The 20,535-nt window shown below is 37.4% G+C and overlaps 1 protein-coding gene across 1 annotated transcript; it reads left to right on the top strand.

Annotated features, from left to right (window-relative positions):
* The first annotated feature begins 34 nt into the window (after nt 1–34).
* RELL1 (RELT-like 1) lies at nt 35–18,080 on the top strand. Its single transcript, XM_010574430.1, has 6 exons — nt 35–138; nt 10,902–11,144; nt 12,930–13,001; nt 14,310–14,367; nt 16,987–17,226; nt 17,897–18,080. The coding sequence occupies exons 1-6, from the start codon at nt 51–53 to the stop codon at nt 18,075–18,077; spliced, it is 882 nt and encodes a 293-aa protein (XP_010572732.1). The 5' UTR covers nt 35–50; the 3' UTR covers nt 18,078–18,080.
* The last annotated feature ends 2,455 nt before the right edge of the window (nt 18,081–20,535 follow it).

Genomic DNA, 20,535 nt, shown 5'->3' with positions numbered 1-20,535 from the left:
GGCGGCAGCGCGGCTGCCAAAGCGGAGTCAGCGCGGGCGAGGCGTCGGGTATGGCTCCGCCAGCGACGGGCGGGATCCCGCCGACTTCTCCCTCGCTGGGCCCGACGGCTGCCTGGCTGGGCAACCGCTCCGCTCTCGGTGGGTCGCTGTGGCCTCGGTCCTTCGCCGCGGGTGGGAGCTCTGTCGGAGGGGAAGCTTCAAGCCGGGACCCCCGGCCCGCTCCCCGCTCGGCGGCCCCTGAGCCTCCCGGCGGGCTCCCGCCGCCGGCTGTGACCTCGGCGGGGAGTGCGAGCTGCCGGCCGCGCCGGCCTCCCCCGCCGCTCGGGCGCCTTGGCTGACCCCGCCGCTTCTCCCCCGGGAGGCTCCCCCCTCCCCCGCCGCCGCGGGGCCGAAGCGTTGGAGTGCCCGCGCCGCGGCCCGCTGGAGAGCCGCGGGACTGCGGCACGTCCCCGCTCCGCCCTGGCCCCTGGGCATCCCGGGCGGAGCGAGCGGGAGGAGGTCGAGGCTCCACGCTGGCAGCGGCTGAAGTTTCTCCCGCCTGCCGGCGGAGCGCGGCCGCCGTCGGTGGCGGCGCTGAGGGGGCGCTCGGGGCGGGAGCGGGGGCTCCGGGGTCCCGCTCGGGCGGGCTGGGAGAACCGCTGCGGTCTGCCTTCCCCGTGCGAGCGCCTTCAGCGGTAAAGCGGCTCCGAATGTCGCGACGGTCCCCGCCCCGGACTGTTAACTTAGTCGGGTATGGCCATGAGTTGCGGGAAAGAAGAAGGAAAGAAAAAAAACAAAGAAACCCTTACGAGCTGTACAGACTCGAGTCTGGTAACTCCTCCGTAGTTGCTTTCACTTGAAGCAGGAGTCGGATGGCTCGCAAGATAGAAATGCGTCCAAGAATTGCTTCTCCTTCACTGTCTGTTGTGAGATTAAACTTGGCTTAGCGTTTCGGTTTTGGAAGTTCAGTTGACTGCAACCCTTGAGATCTCTGAAGAACGCTCGCACACGTAGAAGCGCCAGAGGAAGTTAGTTTTAAATGACATTTTCTTTGTTTACGTCTAACCCCAAATGTTATGGTACTAGTAATCTCAAAGTGAAACTGACTTTGTCGCTTTTCTAGTCTGAAGTGGTTTTTTGTGTGTTGTCTGTGCTTCTCAAACGTTTTAAGCTGATGCTTATTTTTATGGGGTGTCATTTTTCAACTTGGTCAGCTTTATTACCTTGGGCTGGTATGACATTGATGAGTGTACCAGCTTGTTTGAGAGTAAACTTTAAACTTAGTGGAAATGGTTAACATAGGCATACTTACTAACATAAAATTAAGCAATAAATGTTTCTAGTCTTTCTATACTTACTTTTGTACATCTGTAATTATTGCTTGGTGCAGGCCAGCTTGGTCAGAAAGGATTGAGATGCCTACTGCCTACTATTTGTTTTCTGGAAGCAGGAGGAATGGAAGGCTTGTCATCCAGTGCATCCTTGCCTTCAAGAGACTGGAAAGAAAGAAGTACTGCTCGATACAACTGGGGGTAGTAAAATAGTGCTGAAGATACTAGCATTATCAGTCCTTTTTTTTCCCCCAGATAATTGATTTCACTGAAAAAGTTTAAGCATCTTGAATTTCAAATTTGTGTTGGCTGGTAGCTAGTGCTCTCCAAGGCCCCAATTCTTATTTTTTTTCAGGTTTTGTGTGCAGAGGTAGGAGGAGGAGAGGAATTGTGGATTTTTCTTCTTGATCGTGACCATCTTTTTTTTTTTTTTTTTCCTCTCCTCTTTTCTCAGTTGCTTTAGTGTAAAATATCTTAATAGATAAAAAATTTTTGCTCTTTGATGATTGTTACTTTCGCATATTACTACATGTTTCTACATGTCGAGATTATTACACAATTTACCTACTACGGGCATCTTGAAGAGAATGTAAACAGATGTTTTAGTAAACCAAAGGATGCGTATACATAGGCTTATAGGGACTGTTTACAAATGGTTATAATTGGGAATCCTTTCTTTGAGCTTTAAGGAAGTTATGCTGGAGGACTGTTAGTATGCCATGTGCATTGGTGGGATTTAATAACAATAGCAGTAATTTAGTATACCTAGATGAGTAGGATTGTACTTATGAAAGCTAAAAGTTGGCAAGTCTGGCAGGAAATGTGAAAGCTATGAAAGAATTTTCTCCTTCCTCTGAGTTTGCCATATACTTTCTGTCAGTTTGTCTGCTGTATCTTCACACAGCAGATATACTGGTTTTGGTTAAAATTGATTTTTGACTTATCTAAACTACTGTGGATGTTAGTTGTATAAATGCATTGATATGATGTGTTTGGTAGCATTGATTTAAGGCAGCTCGCTAGATGCTGCTTACCCTTGTAAATTTACCTTTGATATGGAATACTTCTAAATATCTGGTGTGCCCAGGAAGGATTTATTTTTTTTTAAAACAGCCAAACTGGTGAAGTGTGCATTATTAAACACATATGGTAGCTGCATGCAGTGCATATTTTATTTGAAAACTGAAATTTGAGGAAAAGTTTTCTCTGTATATGTTTCTGCAGCATTATCAACTGCATATTGTGTCACACACAAGGAATGGACTGAGTCTCTGTTACTGCCCTTCATATTGCAATTTTTCCCTTTCTCAACAGGACAAAACTGCTCTAGATATTCTTCATTGTTTTTCCCATTGAATTCTTAATAATGTCAGATGCCTTCATGGTGTGATTGTTTGGACTGACTGAGTGTCTGACAAGATGATTTATTAGGTTTGGTCTTCCTTTTTGGTTCCTAACAAGCTCTATCTGGGAGTGTAGAAATTGCAATGGTTTAAAATTATTGAGGGTTACATGCATTATACAGTAATGCTTTTAGCTATAGTTTGTTTGCTGTTAATAGGACCTATCTTTACATAGGACGTATCTCCTCTCTGAATTCCCACCCCATCCCTAGGCTTTCAGGGAAGCCTGCCTAAAACTTTTGCAGACAACTTACTGAAAGTGTTGATGGGGCATGTAATTCAGAAAAGGATAGGGATTAGGAAAGAACTCAACAGGGCAGAGACTTACCTCTGAGTAGAAAGCTTTTTCCAGACCTACTGCAAAATTTGCACACAGTCACAATTTTCGTGGTGACTTCAGTGAGCCAAAGACTTGATCTCTAATTTAAGGACTCCTAGCAGGCTCCAGCTTGAGATACTATGAAAGACTTGCAGTTTTATGGTTTTGAATACAATGTTGGGTAGTAAGGATGCTGTTATTCAGGAAGGTCATGCCTGAGACTTGCTGCATGCATCTTCCTATTTGAGTTTGCAATCAGGTGCAGTTAGAACAAGCTTTAAGGAAACACGGTTGATACTTCTGCTCACTTTTTTGAGGTAACTGCTTTTGACAAATCTGATGAAGGTTTTGAGGTCTGTTCTTGACAGCAAACCTTAAACAACCTTGCTTAACTTCTAAGGCAATTGGCAGTACTGTTACTAGTCAGTATGTTCTTTCGTCATGTGGCTTCCTTTTTCTCATCAGACTTCCTGCTTATTTCACTTCTGGTTGTAGGTTCTGATTACTACAAGGAAGCTAGAAGTTAAGTGGAATTCACAAACTTGTTGAATGTTCCTCTTTGATGATAGGTGTTTTTCCTTTGTTACTCAGTTTATTAATATTCCCCAAAGTACAATTTCCTTGAACAATAGATGAAGCAAATGGTAGGCAATAGGTTTTCTTCACTTAAGAGTTTTTTTCCTGTAGAAAATAAACTTTTTTTTTAACCTGTTCTTTGCTGCCTTTTCTAGTTTGCCTGGTCTCTTTTGTAGCTACCATCTTACTAATAAGGCAGAGAAGCCCAAACATTTCCTAAATATCTTTTATGTGTGTCTGTTTTTGACAGTGATATATTTTGACTTGTTACTGAAATTGCTTGTTACTTCATCTGCTTAGTTAGGCAAAGGCAATTTGACTGTGGTGTCTAGAATAGATAAATACTATTTAAATCAGATAACTCTTAAAAAGTATATTTAACTTAAAGTCGCAGAAAACTCCTCTGACTAAATTTAGTATCGTTAAAATAAATAAACCCCAGTATTAAATCAGTACATAATTACCATCAGAGTTTTAAACAAATTCACTGCTAAGCACTTGAATTAAGAATCTAAACAATGAAATTAGACTTTGATAACAGAAACCTCTACTGCAGCTCTAGTAGAATGCTTTATTTTATACCTAAATAAGTTGAGTGTACTGAATGAAAGTAAATAGCTGGTTTAGAGCTTCTTTCTTTTGAGAAAATATCTGTCACTTCTGAAGTGCCAAGGGACATAACCAGGCTGTTTTTTGGCAATTAATTTCACTAAAACTCCATTACCTTAGTAAGTTTTTAAAAATAAAGTCAGTTTTCTTAAATTGTTGCTAGTGAGGTATTTAGCATGTATTTTGGAAATTGAGCTAATAAACAAGTTTTTTTTATTTTTATGCCTGAATGTAAAAGTGTGTAATTGAAAATCAAAAAAGTTTTAATTTATATGATACTTAAAATGAATGCTTTAAATCAAAGTGTACATCCATCCACCTGAGATGTCCGGCCCGGAGGCAGCAAGTGTCATTATAGTTTAATGCAGTTCAAAGCATACTTCCTCTAGAGCCAGGAGAGGGTGAAGCACTAGGTATGATCATCAGGTGCCTTTTCCTTGCAGGGTGCACTGAGGTCACAGCTGCCTGACCATTCCTCCTTGTGGCATTGCCAGCTTAAGCAGTCCTTTGATTATGCCCTTTAAACGGTGTGTAGGTCCACATGGTGAATTGAACTAGAAGTGATCCAGGTATGAAAGAAAGAAAAAGGGGGGGGGACGGACCCAACCCCCAACAACCAACCAAACCAACCCCCCCATTCCCCTCAAAGAACCAACAAAGCACCCAAACAAACCATATTTTGTCTAAATTATTTTTAACCTTAAGTGATTGCTCTTTTTCCACAGATGGGTGAACTGATGCATAAGCTCATGTTGCTAATGAGACATGTTTTCCAGCTGTGTTTAGCTGAGATGTTTGAGCAAATCATGTGCCATATCTGAATATTTCATTTGTCTTGTACTTAAATAGGTTGTACATTGATCGTGTTTAATTTCTTTAAATTTAATTAACATTAAGGCCAACAATAGTTTGTGTATTGTGAGGTTGATAGCTACATTTCATTTTTGTGCCTGAAAGCAGGAAATATGATCATGGAACTCCTTGAACTTCATGGAGAAGAAGATAGTGAATATGTATGTACTTATTTTAGCAGGTAGATTCCTAGAACAATCAAATTTATAAAATGTAAACAACGTTCTTTAAATGGCATGCCATAAGAAATAAATGGCATGGGCGTAATGGACAAAATCCGGAGTAACCAAATAGGATTCTTTATCAGTAGAGCAGAGAGAAGATTACATCATTGTTCATCGGCTACTTTCTGTAAATTAAATAATGCAAAAACTACTTGAATGTGCTTGAAGTAATCAGCTAGATGTAGATTTTGCTTAAGTTTAGTATAGGAGATTTAGAAAAATAAATATAATGCATTAGTTTAATGATGAGTTTTATATTACTTACATAACAACTAAACAGGTTTGATCTTTGTTACAAAAAGGATTTATATTTCAAGAATCTGAGTTCTTTAAGCAATATTAAATATTTCTAGAGTTTTCTCATATGCTTTATGAAAAGTTTGAGAATTGTCTGTTTAGATCAATACTAAAGGCAAAGCTTTGAGTTAACTGGGGCTCATGTTGGGGAGGTCGTAGTGATCATGCCAAGTATGAAATTGGTTCAAGTACATGCAGCTAAAACCAAGGAAAGTAATTCTGTGACTCAGTGCAAGCAGAATCTGATATTGTGGTAGTAGATACTAAAGGAGGAATTGTTCTGACCCTCCATTTGCAGTGAGAAAGAAAGTAAGTGTGGAGGGCAAGCTGCTACCTTCACAAGATCTTTAGCCATGCTTGGCAGATAGTTGTCTAGGTACAGTTAATCCTGTTTTTTGACAGTGGGATGAAGTGGGATGACTGCTTTAAGGTGCTCCCATCTTTTCTGTAAGTTTATAAAACCTTAAGGGGAAAGAAAGTTTGTTACAGAGCAATACCTTTGCTTACAAGGTCTGCTCCAGTTTCATTCTTATCATAGCCTTCAAGACATTGTAGTCTTGGAATATTTTCGTGGTCAAACATTATTTTACCAATATGGAGGGAATACAGTGTTTAACTAGAATGTTAATAGATATGTCAAGGCTGTGTAAAAATTGCAGTTTAATGAAGAATGAAATATTTTTTTCATTAGTGTGCTAATTTTTTTCATTATGTATTCTGTTCCCTAAAGGTGCTGTAAAATTTTCTTGAGCCATTGCTGAGATAGAGGAAAGCTATCTTTGTGTCAGAGTAGTAATGATTAGAACCAGTGTAAAAGACCTGTCTGAGGTTGACTGTCCTTATATTTTACTTTTTAGGTAAGGATTAAGTAAGGGCAGGCAATATTCAATACCTAACATACTCATTTTTAAGCAAATGAGTACATGGGATCTGAGTTAGTAGTATGAATGCAATATGGGATCTACAGCTTAAACATAACGTTAAACATGCTGAATATTGCTCCTAAATCTTTTTATTTAGATCGCATCTTCAAGTAATTTTGATATGTAAACTGCTATACAATGACAGGTATATAAAAATGCAAGGACAGCAAAACACTGAAGCAAATGAATTTCTATATGAATTGACTTGAGTGAAGGAAGATTGCCATGGTCTGAACTTGTCATTAAAAACCATTGTGAAGCAACATCATACATCATGAGAATATGGTAGACTTAACAGTCTGTTAATAAGCATAATATGCCTCTGGGGAGGAGGAATAGGGAACGTACAATGAATGATGTAGCTATGACTTGGGACATAAAATTTATTGCTCATTAGCTAAGCAAGCCTTGTGTTTGCATGATGTTGTAACTGCTGAGGCTTTTGAGGGCAGATTTCCTGATATGTGTAGGGTGTTTAATGAAAGCTGAGTGCTTTGCTCTGCTTATAATGTTACACAACACCAAGTATTTGATCCAGCTAATTAATTTCTTCTGGAATGTTTTTGGGTTGCAAGGTATTTGTCTTATTGCTAGTTGAATTTTAATGAGAGAATTAGATTTTTAGGTATCTAAGGACAAGTGAAGAAAAATCAAGTAGGCTTATCTATATAGGCTGGTATATTGGAGTATCTATGTTTGTTAATGCATTTTAAAATGGAAAAAAATACTTCTAAGTATATTTTCTTGCCTAGTTCAAAAGCTCTTTAAATCTCAATCCAATTAGTGGACTAATCTGTGCTACAGAGTATTTAGTTGATAAATTATGAGTTTTTCAACATCCTTCTGTCAGGAAAAAAGGTGCCAGTATAGGCACAGTTCTGGCATTTTCCTTTTTTTTTTTCCTTTTAACTCATACAGGTTGCATCTGTCCTCTGGGAACGTGTCTAATTGTCAGATTGTAGCTGATGAGGGTTACTTATTGGTGTGTCATATGGCAGTCTACCACCAGAAGTACTAAACTAAATCATAAAACAAATTATGTAGGTAGAAAAAGACAACAAAGAAACACAAACCATGGTTCTTACCATGTAAGCATTTACAGGTGTTATATATTAGGTAGGCTGGGAATATCAACCTGAGTAGTTTCTGATGGTCTGCTTTTTTTGGAGGGTGGGGATAGTATTTAGTGATTGCTCAGCAATGGTTTATCCTTCTAAAAATGCAGTGTAGCTCTGTTGCTGGAGTTGCTTGTGAACTTGAGGTTGGCTCAGGTTTATATAATTTTTTTTTCTTGTTTGCTGTTAACATTTAATAGTATTTGGGATCCATTTTCCCAGTTCCTTTGTTTTCTTCTGTTGTTTGTATACAGCTTTGTGAATCGGCTTTGTATTTTAAATTGTATGTATGTTTTCAGTGGCTGTGTCAAGCTGATGGGGTTCCAGGTTGATGATTTAAAAATAATTATGTAGGACATGATACTTCTTTTTTTTTACACATAATTAATCATCCTGCCCTTATTTTTGGAGCATACTCTTGAGACTATGGCTCCATGTTACTACAATTACTTTGGGAAAGCTTGTTCTAGATGTATTTGTCTATCCTTACTCATGGTTGCTTATTCCCCCACTTCAGCTTACTCAGTCTCTTGATTGTCTGGATAGAGCAGTTTGCCAAACCACAGGTTATACTGATTCAGTAAAATGACTGCTTAAAAACTGCAGACTTCTTGAGGCATTTTTTCTTAAACCCTGGTCATCTCTGTAATCCAGTTTAAAACTGCTTTCAGGAGCACAACGAGGGGGGTAGCAGAGGACTGGAGGGGAAGGGACAGCTTAAGCTGCTTTGCCTCTGGAGAAATTGTAATGAACCACAACTTGGAGGAGAGTCTGAAGCATGGGCCTTCAGCCATGTCATAAGGCCCACTTGCTCTCTAGGTTTGAAGTGGGAATTACCTCCATGGTTACGGAGAAAATACTAAGAGGTGTTATTTGTTTGTGATGTATACTGTCGAAGTTGGATTTCTTAGATTCTGAGATGTTCCAGTCATCAAAATAATACTTCTCTGGTGTGATGACTCTTCTCCTCCCTGGGAAGTAAATTAAGCTACTTTGTGTGATTAAGTGGGGGACTTTTTAGCTTTGCTACCTGGTGAGTTAGCAAATATTTAAAAAAAAAATTATAACTATTTTATTTTGGTATATTAAAACATGAATTGTAAAGTCTTAGAAAGCAAATAAATTGTATGTAAGATCAACTTTCTCAGTTATATGATTGCGTCTATTACCCTTTCCTGACTTTTGTTTCTTTGTACTGTAAAACAATTGCAGCTGTAAAGTGTTACATTGTGTGTATTGTTCAATTGTCCTACTTGGGCATAAGTTAAAGCTTCTAAATGTTACTTATGTAGTAAGTTCTGCATACAATTATCTGTAGAATTGCTGGCCTCTCTTAAAAGTGAATAGCTTTCTCTTTTGGTTTTGGGAGTGAGCTAGATCATCTGACTTTGTCTAAAGCAAACATCCTGAGATTTTGTTTTAACATTTAGCCTCATGATCTAGTCAGTTTGTTTGTTTGCATTTCTTTCCATTTTTCTGCATTTCTACTATCGTCTAGAAAATTAGTTTAAGAGAAATGCTTGACATCTTTTTTTCTTTTTGCTGGTTGGGGTTTTGTCAGTTGTTGTTTCAAAGAAGTTCCAGTGTTTTTTCACTTTGAGCAAGTTGTGTATTACTTACTACTGAACTGACAATTCAAGGCTGTCCTGAAAAATTTGGAAGTACTTTAAAAATAAAAGGTTTAGTGTTTTGATTTAAAGAAAACTAAGGTAAATATCTATCTGCAGTTTTAAAAATCTTCTTGGCTATCTGTCACCTTACTGGTATTTTTCAAATACAATTTAGTTACACAGCCAATGCAGTAGAGGTGTTTGTGGAATAAGGGTCTTTTGGCAATTTTCTGGAGGCTTCCATTATTTTATTTTTTTTAAAGGGAGAGATTTGATTGTTCTAGACATTACTGTTGTGAAAGTGTCACGTAAGTGGTTTCCTGATGAGTCTTCACTCCTTCAACCAGTTTGATTAATGAAACGATTGTGAATTGCCTTGTCCATTTTAACAAGTAGGTGGCAAATATCTTGAAACAGTGTTAGATTTTTTTTTATTGGTTGTCTTTGTTGTATTCTTTCCTACTCCAAAAAATTGCTTTCAGCTGAAGTAGAGGACAAGAATAGAGGGTAGAAATGCAGGAATATTCTTGCATGTTGGAAGAGTAATATTTAAATCTTTATTATATGGGGTGGGGAATGTGTATAAACCTAGAGGTTCTAAAGGAATTTTGAGTATGCAAATGTGTATTTTTGGATTTAGCTGAATAGTTGAACTTTTGTACTTTTATATTTGATACATGTGAAGGTACTGAGATTTTAATTTATCTGTGTGTATTGGCCATAAAAGTGGGCAAATACTGGAACATGTTGCCCAGAAATGTTGTGGAATGTCCATCCTTCAAATGGAGCTCACCTGAGCAACCTGATCTAATCAGAGCTGCCTTTAGCAGTGTTCGGACTAAGGAACTTCAGAGGTCACTTCTAATGCAAATATTCTGTAATTTTGGTAGTTCAAAAGCCTAATCTATAACATGGAATATACATCTGTTAAATTCAGAGCTTAATTGAAAAAATGCTTAATTGTAGGTATAGAGTTAATGTGTGCCTATGCTGTAACTTAAATTCTTTCCAAACAAAAAGAAAAGCCTCTTTCCCATCTTGTTTCAAGTTTAAATACAAAATGATTTCCAAATCTTAAACAAGCAAAGAATGAGCCCACCTTATGCTGATGAGTAGAGGGTAAATGTTCTTTCTTTTGTGCCGTGAAATCCTGCTGTAAAGAAAAAAATCAGTGCTTTTTCTCTTACACTTTAACTTTTTCTTTGCAAGGGCCAATACCAAATCCTGTACTTACTCTCAGATTACAGAAGGATTCGTGGTTTTTTTTAGCAATTTTGCATGAATTTAGGACTGGAGGAATGGTATGGCATTTTCCTCACTGATGGAAACAAGGAGCAATGATGGTGGTATTCTGTGCAATATGCAAACCCTTGAGATTACAAGCCTATCAGGCCAGAATATTGTTTGTTCTTCACTGTTATGTTGAAGAAATATCATGTGGGTTTTTTGTATGTTAGATGTTTTGTAATCGTTTTATGAAGAGGGAATATCTACTGTTACGGGTGCGAGTTCTCAGGCAGTAAAGTGTGTGTTTCCCGCTCAAGTTATCGCAGAAGGTATATCACATTTGATACTATGGGGATTTGGTCATGCTTGTACTTTTCTGAATGCTTTGAAGTGATTTACCGTGTATAGTAATAACTGTGTTTGTTCATTTACATAGATAATGGAGAGTTTGTCCAGGTTTTGTCAAGCTATGGCTTACAGACAACTACTTCGACAACTAAAACTGCTGGCAATGATGGCAAGGCTGAACACCTAGAGTATATTGCCTTTGCATTGGTTCCTGTTTTCTTCATCATGGGTCTCTTGGGGATCCTCATCTGTCATGTCCTTAAGAAAAAAGGATATCGTTGCACAACAGAGGCCGAACAAGTAGAAGAAGAAAACCTTGATGAAAAAATAGGTAATCAAGTCTAATAAACAGCTTCCTATTTCTATACATTGCAACTATTATGGAATAACTTATTGTGTGACTTCTGTCACTTCTGTCTCTATTTGACATCAAAACAATATTAAGAAAAATATTTTTATTACCACTATATGTCTGTTGGGTTTTGATCTTTGCCAGTCAAAACTACGAGTGTGCCAATTTCCCATGCAAGTCCTCTAACGAAGGATCAAAGTGTCCAGCCTACTTTTTTGCAACTATAGACTGCAGCCCAAGTCACCAGATTGCTTTTCTGCATTCCACATGCTGTTAGCAACAAAGTGTTGTTATACATAGTTCTATCTGAGGAGTGACAAAAAGCTGTTGTTTAAGCCTAAAATCTTAGGTTTATGTTTAGCAATCTTAATTGGTTCCTGTTGTGCTGTCATTCTTGCTATAAAACTGAACCCTTGGACTGACTGTCTACATTCTGTTTTATGTAATGTGTGCTGCTTATAACTTTTTCTTAGATACCTTTGTTTTTGTTCTAATGTTTGTTTGCGCTCTTGTTTTTATGGTTCCTTATTCCCATCTACTCGAAAAAAACCACCCCAAAACCAAGGAAAGAGTGTTACCGCTTGGGAAGGGCTGTAGTAACCCAGTATGGCGTTTGGCTAAGTAAATACAAGTGGCAAGTCACTTGTAAATACTTTGGGCCTCTTCCTTTCTCCCAGTTAATTACTGTCAGTAGGTTCATAGTAAGGGGAAATTACAGTGGCAGTGTGGTAAGGGTAGAGCCATGTGGTGCAGTGATGATGTGTCAGTATGTTCTTAAGCAGTTACTGCCTGGGGCGTGCACACAGTGAGTGGGATTATCTGATCTGTTAGTTTGTCTGAGTGGTGACAGCAAGGTGAGTGGTAATGAAAGGGGGACAACTTTTAGGTCTTAGTTTGGGGAAGTAGCTGTGTCTAAGTTGCATTGCGAAGTCACAGTTACTAGGATGAAGATGAAGTGTGGGTACAGAGATGGGGAAGCCCCTAATTTACTACTTAGAGACAAATTTAGGGTCTTACCTATAAATTTGCCTCAATCTTGTTATTTTTTTTATAAAGCTAGTCATAACAATCATTAGGGAAGGGCAGAAGTCTGCTCTTCATTGTTCTATTTCTCTTCCTGATCTTTCTCTGCCTTCTGAGGTTATTCTGGGGAAGCTTCCGGTATTGTTAATGGGTGTAATCAATTCCAAAAGTATTAAGTATAGTCATGAGGTTTCTTTCTTAAATCCCTTGCTCCTGGAGTCATATGAGAATTCTTTTAAATTAAAAAAATCAAATGTTATGTCCTTGTAGATGTGGTGAAAAGCTTAAATTGAATCCCTCTTATACTAGAAGCTGATAATGCCTATTTTAAAATAGTGACTTGAGACAGTTTAATGATTTTTTTTGGTGTGATCTTTTTTCCTCCCTACTGTTAGGATTAGAAATAATGCTCTGTTGTTTGTCTTCTTGCTAGCTAGAGAAGGAATTTTCATGTATGCTTGTGAAAATACTGAGTTTATTCAAGTTTTAGATGAATATGTTAGAGCTGATGTGTAGATTTCATAAACTTGTGTTTGTGTTTTTTCCTGAATAAGGACTAAAAAGTCTTAACCTAAGCTTTCCCTCCAAATTGACAACAGATCTTGTCTTATTTTTATGTAACTTCTGGTGTGTGTTTGTTTTTGTTTTGGCTTGATTTTCTTTGTTTTTACTTTGTTTTAAAATAACTCGATTCTTGACTGGGAAGGTCAAGATACTGACAACATTTATTTCCTTGCACAGAAATGAATGAAACTATACATGAGAATAGCGACACTGTGGGACAAATTGTTAACTACATTATGAAAAATGAAGGTATAGTATTGTAATACTGAAGTTATGAGCCTTTTTGTTGGTGTTCTATAAGAAGTATGTTTTTTCAGATATTCTGAAGTATGGTATATTCATGTGTTTTCATTTAATAACCATTTTGTACATGCTTAACTCTTTGAGATTGCTTTCAGAAGGCAATAACTTCAAACAAAATAGGGAAGTTTTTTGCTTACCTGAAAATTATTTTGTATGGTAAGTTTGGTGCACGCATTTCTTGATGTTTTAACGATTTGGTTGGTTGATTTTTTTGGTTCATCCTTTTTGTTTTGTTTGTAAAGTAAAAGCTCAAGGTTGCTTTCTTAATGGCAACGTTTAAAGCATGTGAAACTTTTATGTTTTGACCAGATTAAACTTTTTGTCTTGAAATGATTCCTGCAGCTGTTGCCTGATGAAAGGTTTGTGCATAACTGAGACAATAGGGTAGACTAGCACTAATGTTGAATTTTGGACATGGTATCTTCATGCGCTGTGTGCACAGAGTAAAGGATAAAGAAGAAGATACGACTGAAAAAAAACCAAAAATCACAGTTAAGCAGCCCATGGAATGCTTGGTTAGTTCAGAATGTGTTTGCCCAGTAGAAGAAACATTTAGGAGACTGCTTGTTTTTATAGTACAAGGACCTTTACCCTTTTAATTTTACATTTGTATAAATCAAAGTTCTCCTAAGCATTGAACTGGCTTTGAGTTACTTCTGAATCAAGACTAGTTCTCTGGAAAAGTTGTATTTTTGTGTTGGTTTGTGGTTTTTTTGTTTTGGTGTTGGGGGGAGGGGTAGTGGGGGGGAGGGGTTGTTTGGTTGGTCGGTTTGGTTTTTCCTTAATAACTGTTAGGGCTTTAAGCTTGTGTATTTTTCCTCAAGGGTGGGATTAGGTACCCCATGTGTTTTTTAGAATATGTGAGCAATCGGTAGTTCTTGGCTGATAACTAATTTGCATTCTGTAGCGCTCACTTAAACTGTTGTTTTTAATCTGAAGTTGCTTTATACATGTGAGGTGATGACACTGGTGAAATGGATGTTTTAAAATTTTCAGAGATCTTTTTATATGGCTTGTATTGGGGCAGAGCTTTGGGTGCAATATGAACTGTAATTTTACTAGCTCATGTTAAGAAAATCCTGTAGAATTATATTAAATTTTTTTTACATCATGTTCTCTCATGTCTTTTTGGACATATATATAATGCAATCATCTTTCTTTTAGATGAAATTTCTTTGTGGACCTTTGATTTTGCTGTTTTTTCTAAAGTTAGAGCTGTACACTTTTGAAGAGTTTTATTTATTCTCATTGCAGCAAATGCTGATGTGTTAAAGGCTATGGTAGCAGATAGCAGTGTCTTTGAACCTGAAAGGTAATTACATATCTTTTTAATGCATGTTTCCTGGGGCAACTGAAAATGTACCCTTTCAAAGGATTTTATCTCCTGAGCACTTTTAAGACTATATCACTTCTTTGAGTTACCAGCTAAGAGGATAATACTTTGTTTTCTTTGTGGTGTCTCTGCGTCACTAAATTTTAATGTATGCCCTGGTTAGTAACTGGATTTTCTGGTTATGTGTTCTAGGCATGTGATGCGGATTTATTGCTTTTTGGGCTAAAGATTTACGGAGGCTGCAAATACTTGTTTACTTTAGGGTGAAGTTACTTACAAGTTGGCTTAGTCCAAAGCTACTCTGACTTGAAAGAACAGAAGCAGCACTTGCTTCATTTGGATGGATGCTAACTTAAACCAGACATCTCTTTCTATGTCTCCTTCTGGTTTACTTTTTTCTTTCTAATTGTAGTAATACACATCAGTTGACTGACCCCTTATTTATTTCACTCTATACCTATTTAGAGAATTATGTAGGGAAAGTAGTTCAGCCCTTGAGTTGCAGATGCATTATTTGTGTGAAAGTACTTGTATCTGTACATATGTACCTTTAAACTATATCTGTACTACTCTAAATACTCTTCATATGTAATCCTGTGTTCATATCCAGGGCAGAGAAGATGAACCTTCAAGTAGTACTGTGTCACTAATAAAAGAAGTGGGAGTATAGTTTTAGCAAAACAAAGAGTTCAGTATGCAACTGTTTATCACCTGCTTTAACAGTGAGTGGCTTGGTTTTTGAAGAAAAAAATTGAACTTGCAAAACGAGTTCTCAAGTATAGGACTTATTTTTAAACTTCTATGGTGCAGCAGAAATATTTTTTTGAATTTTAACTCAATGTTTTTGCGTAGGCATGTGTGATGTTATTTTGGGAGTTTTAGACTATTGTTTCAGTGGTGAATTAAAATACAAAAAGTAAGGGAAAAATGATTGTTTGCTCTTACATCCTTTCTGACAGATACTCCTAAAGCTTTAGTAACTCAAGTGCAAATTTCTTTGTAAGTTTGGTGCACTATGAAATGCTTCCTAATGATAGGAATAGTAATGGCTAAGTAAAATCTTGCACTTCTGCCATGTAAAGCCATTAGTTCCTGTCTTTGCTTCAGATGTTGAACAGATTTCCCTTAATAGCATTCTTTATTTGAAGACCATTAAATGTCTCCTGTCAATATTTTTGTTTTGAAAATAAGCATCCAAGTAACTCCAGTCTTTTATGGCATGTTTTATTCCTTTAACTTGTTCTTTCTGTTATCCTTTGGAGTCTCTTCAGTTTGTTAGTATTTTTCTTGAAATAACACTTCTAAAACTGGATGGAACGATCAGCTGAAGTGTGATTAATGCTAAGTGATGTAACTTTAGGTTCACAGGTTATACTCCTGTTATTTCCACTGTGAAATTTGTCCTTTTTAAGCAACAACATCATGATGATTCATGTTCAGCTTGTGATCTTCACCTTCTTTTTCTGAAGAATGATCATCTGGCTAGTTGCTTTTTAATTTGGGTTTGTAAAGCACTGAAATTTATGTTGTCCTTACTGCAATACATCCAGTATTTTTCATGAGACTTATGTATGTGTGAATGTGTCTTTCACACACATGCTCTCTTCTGATCATCCTAATTTCTCATCTTGTCTTCTACAGTTACTATGACTGACCCAAAGTTTATGGGTACTTTAGCTATTCTTCTATTCCATTACCCAAGGAACTGTTTAAAATACTGAATATCATCAGGACCAGAATAACAACATTTAGTATGTCTTTCCAGCTTCATAGTAAGCTGCTGATATATAACTTTCTGGTATGTCTTTGGTTTTTTTGTTGGGGTTTTTGTGTTTTGTTTTTTTTTTTTTTTTAAAGCAAGGCGTGCTACCTTATGCAACAGTAATTTTGCTTTTAATGCACTGAGCTCTAGCTTGCTTTAGGAGAATGTATTGCAAGACACTGTCAAAATTTATGCTGAAGTCCAAAAAAGTACGTCTTCAGTTTTCTATCTATGCTATCTGCTTTTCTGTCTTAGAAGCAAATTAGATTGATTTGATTAGATATTCTCAATAGATGCCTTTTCATGGTTGTACTGCTTTTTCTTTCTTTCTAGGTACTTTAAAAAAATGTTTTTCTGAAGTTTAAGCTGAATGATCTGTTGATTCCTCTCCTCTTCATGGTAGACATTTTAGTTTTGCCTCTTTGCAATATTGTGGGACTATGCTTTTCTGTGAGTTTTTAGAGATACTGTAGCAATTCTGAAATACTTCCTGCAGTTCTCCAAGTGTGAATTTCATCAGCTAATTAGATGTCTTCTTCAGTATAAGTTCATGTAACTTGTTCTCTTCTATTTTAGCCTGTTTTTTTTTTATTTCCTTGCTCTTTGTGTTAGTTACCTTAACCACATGACTGCACTTGAATTAATTCATGGAAATTATTTTAACTGCAAAAATATGATATTGGAGGGAACCTTAAACCAGACATCCTCTCAAATAAATGGTCCCTGAAAAAACTAGCTATTAGCTAGACATAACTGAAGGTTATCCTTTTTTTTCCTTTTTTAAGAAACAGGATTTTATAGTAGACATTAAATTTCCTTTATACTTTTTGCTACAGCCCTTTATCTCCTACCTCTCCTGGGAGTCCAACGAGTCCAGGGTCTCCTTTGTCACCTGGTGCTATTCCGTTTAAACACAGCTGCAAAGGCCATCACTTCCATACTGTTGGAGGAGTAGTAGAAAAGGATGTTTGTACTCGTTGTAGCCACAAACGATGGCACCTTATAAAGCCAGCTCACAAATCTAAAGAGCACAGAAGAAGTCGTCTTGGAGAAGTCACAGTCCTTTCTGTGGGAAGGTAAGACTTAGGTCGTTTTATTGTATACTTTTCTTAGGGATGCTACAGTGGCCCATGTTGGATCAGATATGCATTGATTCTACTCTGTTTATAGCATCAGTGTTTTTTTTTTTTGTAACCTTGTTACTATTGGACTGAAGTTATTTCTGGAAGAAGTAAAAGTGATTTTTTTGGGGTGTGTTCTTGTTTTGGGTTTTTTTTTGAACTATGTTAATACATGGGGATTTCCTATGGGTATAAAGCTATTGCTGTATTGATACTGTCTAAAAAGAAACAAGGATTGCACACTAATAAATTCCTCTGTTTCTGAATTTGATATTTCTCACATAAGTGTGTGCTATAGAAACCACTTCATTCTGTTTCATTATTTTTAATTCCTAGCTTATGTTGTAGTTGTCTCAGAAAATTACTGTTCTAAGAAGTAGTATGCAATTTGTGGATTCTGCTTTAAAACACAGTTCCCTGAGAAAGTGTGATGCAGCAGTAGTGAGTGTTAAAAGGTAACAGGAAGGAAGATTGCTCTGAAGGGAAGCTGGGTCCGTGTGGGTGTCTGCTCTGATGTCTGGGTCTTGGGACCTGAAAACGTGCTCCTGTTCATACACTGGCTACTGAGAACGCTCTGTCTAATCTCTGGGGAAATACAACTGAATCTTCCTTTTGTTTACCTCAGGTTTAGAGTCACAAAAGTGGAGCACAAGTCAAATTCCAAAGAACGGAAAAGCTTAATGTCTGTTACTGGCGTGGAGAGTGTCAATGGCGATACGCCTGCCACACCTGCGAAACAGGAAGGGAGCGAAGCACCTGCCACGCCTGTGAAACAGGAGATGCACGAGAGGAGAAGCTCAGAGTAAACGGTAGGTATCAAACATTGGGAACTCACATTGAAAGTGGTATGTTGTGGAATAAGGGAAGGTAATCAGTAAGGAGAAACGCAGTTGAAAATGTATCAGTTCTGTGTGAAAACTCATCTTTCAATTTCAAAAGTTTCTACAGAAGTCTGCAAAAATTATATTTGACCACTCAGTTAATGATAAATTGGTAAAGGCTAAATAATCTACCGTATTCTTATCTAATTGTTTATTTAGACTTTGTAATTAGAGTACATGTTGAAATAAAAATTACTCTGTGGAGGTGGCATCACTGGTCCAGGAAATAAAACATCTGCATATTAATTTTTGGCAATAAATGATGGTTCAGATTTGGTGGCAATGTGCTTATTACCCAAAAGAAACAAATCCTGCTGACAGCTGCATCACTGGAATAACTACAGTGCTGCTTCCTTATGCTTGCTGTCCTGTACTGTGTGCTTGTATAAGTGACTGCTTACTAGATAGTTTTCTGATAGATCAGTGAAGCTTTGGCTAATAAGAATGGAGACACATGAAAATGCCTGTATTGCAGGGATCTAGGGTAGGTTACTAAGCCAGGAGGATAGGGTTTTCTTGTGAGTCATTAAACTCAGTGAACCGCTTGAGGTACCCCATTAAGCATGTCAAAAATGTGTCTGGTGTGGTTTTGAAATGCACCCTTGACTAATTTTTGTCTTAACAGTTAAGAATGTCAGGGGAAAAAACCCCTGTAATTTAATATGGTTTGCTTCTAACTGATGACAGGCCAATTGATAATCTGAAGGGGAAAGGTGATTTTACACAAATGTGATTCAAAATACAGACCTTGACCCTTGGGGAAGAAAGGAGTCCTGGGGTGACAAAATAAAGGCACTGGATTTGAAGTAAGTGAACAAAGGGCACAGTGCCAAACTCTCTGTATGCTGAGAGAGGATGAAGTCATGTTGTGTCAGCTCAGTCCAGTTTCAAACTCTTAGTAACTGCAAATATGAGGGAAATGCACAAGTGGTAATTTGGCATGTTTGAAAATGTAACAAGACCTCAGATTCCTCAAGTTTCTTGAGGTGAAATTCTGAAAAGCCAAGGTGCAAGATGTGGCCTTTTATTTGTTGTTTATTCATTAAGAAAACATTCTGTAATTGTATCAATTTAGAATGGAAAACAAGGTAGAGAGCTGGTATACAATGGGATACTTCTCCCAACTTTTATTGGCAGCACAGGCGACTGTTGAACTAAGCAGAGTGTGTTTGTCTGGACTCTGTGCCTCATCATTATATTATACCCAATTTTTGGAAACCTTGCCATAGAGGAAGAAAGACTTGGAGATGTGGGATGCTTCCAAATGTTTAAAAAGCTCTGAAGGGTAATGAAGTAAATTGTTCTTTTTGCTGAGTGGGTAAGAAGGTAAATAGTAGGCTAATTTGCAAGGAGGTGGTGTTCAGGTTTCAAAAATTAAGAAGTTGGAATAAGCTGTCATATCTTCATTGCTGGACATTTGTAAGACATTTGGACAAATGCTTGTCAAAGCCAGTGTAAATACAGCTGGGCTTGCATTGGAGGTTGTTGGTAGACTGTAAGGATGGTTGGGTTTTTTTGTTTTGCTTTTTGTTCTGTGGCAAATCATAGCTTTCTAGTGGCTGCTGTCTCACTGCTGCTCTGTAATCTGTGAAGAATCTACAGATTTCAGTGAAAGACAAACTTCACTCTTTTCTGATTGAGAATTATCCTGGTGCTCAGGGTTTTTTTGTTGGTGTGGTTTCTTTTTCCTTTCTTCTCTTTTTAAAAATTAGTATTAGCTAAATGTAATAGGAGATAACCTCTTCCTTCACTGGCTGCATTAGCATTTTTATGCCCAGCTAATTGTTTTGTTACTCCTGTGGCTATCTTTTTTTTTTTTCTTTTCTGTAGCTCTAATGGTAGCATGGTCACACTGTTTGTAATATGATTTTTGACTTAAAGGCAGGCTAGTTATCTTCTCTTTAAGCATTAGAAATAGAGAAAAGGGCATATATAAAAATGAAGTTAATTCCAGTGCACTTAGATTTAAAAAAAAAAGTGATCTTTTGAAATACTCTCAAAATGTTTTGTAGTCCAGTTTTCGTTCTAATTTGTTCTTTCCTCTCCTAAATAAGAAAGCTATTCCTTGTAATTACCTAAAAGTTGTTCTCTAAATTTAAACCATTACTACTTTAATCTAAAAATAAGCTCTTCTCTAGAGAGATATGATTGTATAGCTATAAAAAAATAATTAAATGTCCATCTATGGCAGCTTTTTATTGTAGGACCTCCCTTAGGATTAAAGTATTGCCCTTTCTGAAAACAACTGCTCTAATAGCAGAGAAATGGCTCTGTGGAATCTCTTGTAAAGGTCTCTTCAGTCCAACAGAACTATTTTGTAAATCATCTGGGAAACTAGCCAGGCCCGTTTGATATGCACTACAAAAAATAAACAGCTCTTGCT

This window comes from Haliaeetus leucocephalus, unplaced genomic scaffold (genome assembly GCF_000737465.1).
Source record: "Haliaeetus leucocephalus isolate CR32 unplaced genomic scaffold, Haliaeetus_leucocephalus-4.0 Scaffold439, whole genome shotgun sequence".
Taxonomy (NCBI): Eukaryota; Metazoa; Chordata; class Aves; order Accipitriformes; family Accipitridae; genus Haliaeetus; species Haliaeetus leucocephalus.
This window is presented reverse-complemented; position numbering and strand designations above follow the sequence as displayed.

Bases quoted from the DNA above. Each gene is read 5' to 3' on its own strand.
- RELL1 (XM_010574430.1), top strand. From the start codon at position 51: ATGGCTCCGCCAGCGACGGGCGGGATCCCGCCGACTTCTCCCTCGCTG. The intron at 14,368-16,986 runs GTAATTACATAT...TTTTTGCTACAG, and splicing joins AGTGTCTTTGAACCTGAAAG to CCCTTTATCTCCTACCTCTC. The intron at 17,227-17,896 runs GTAAGACTTAGG...TGTTTACCTCAG, and splicing joins ACAGTCCTTTCTGTGGGAAG to GTTTAGAGTCACAAAAGTGG.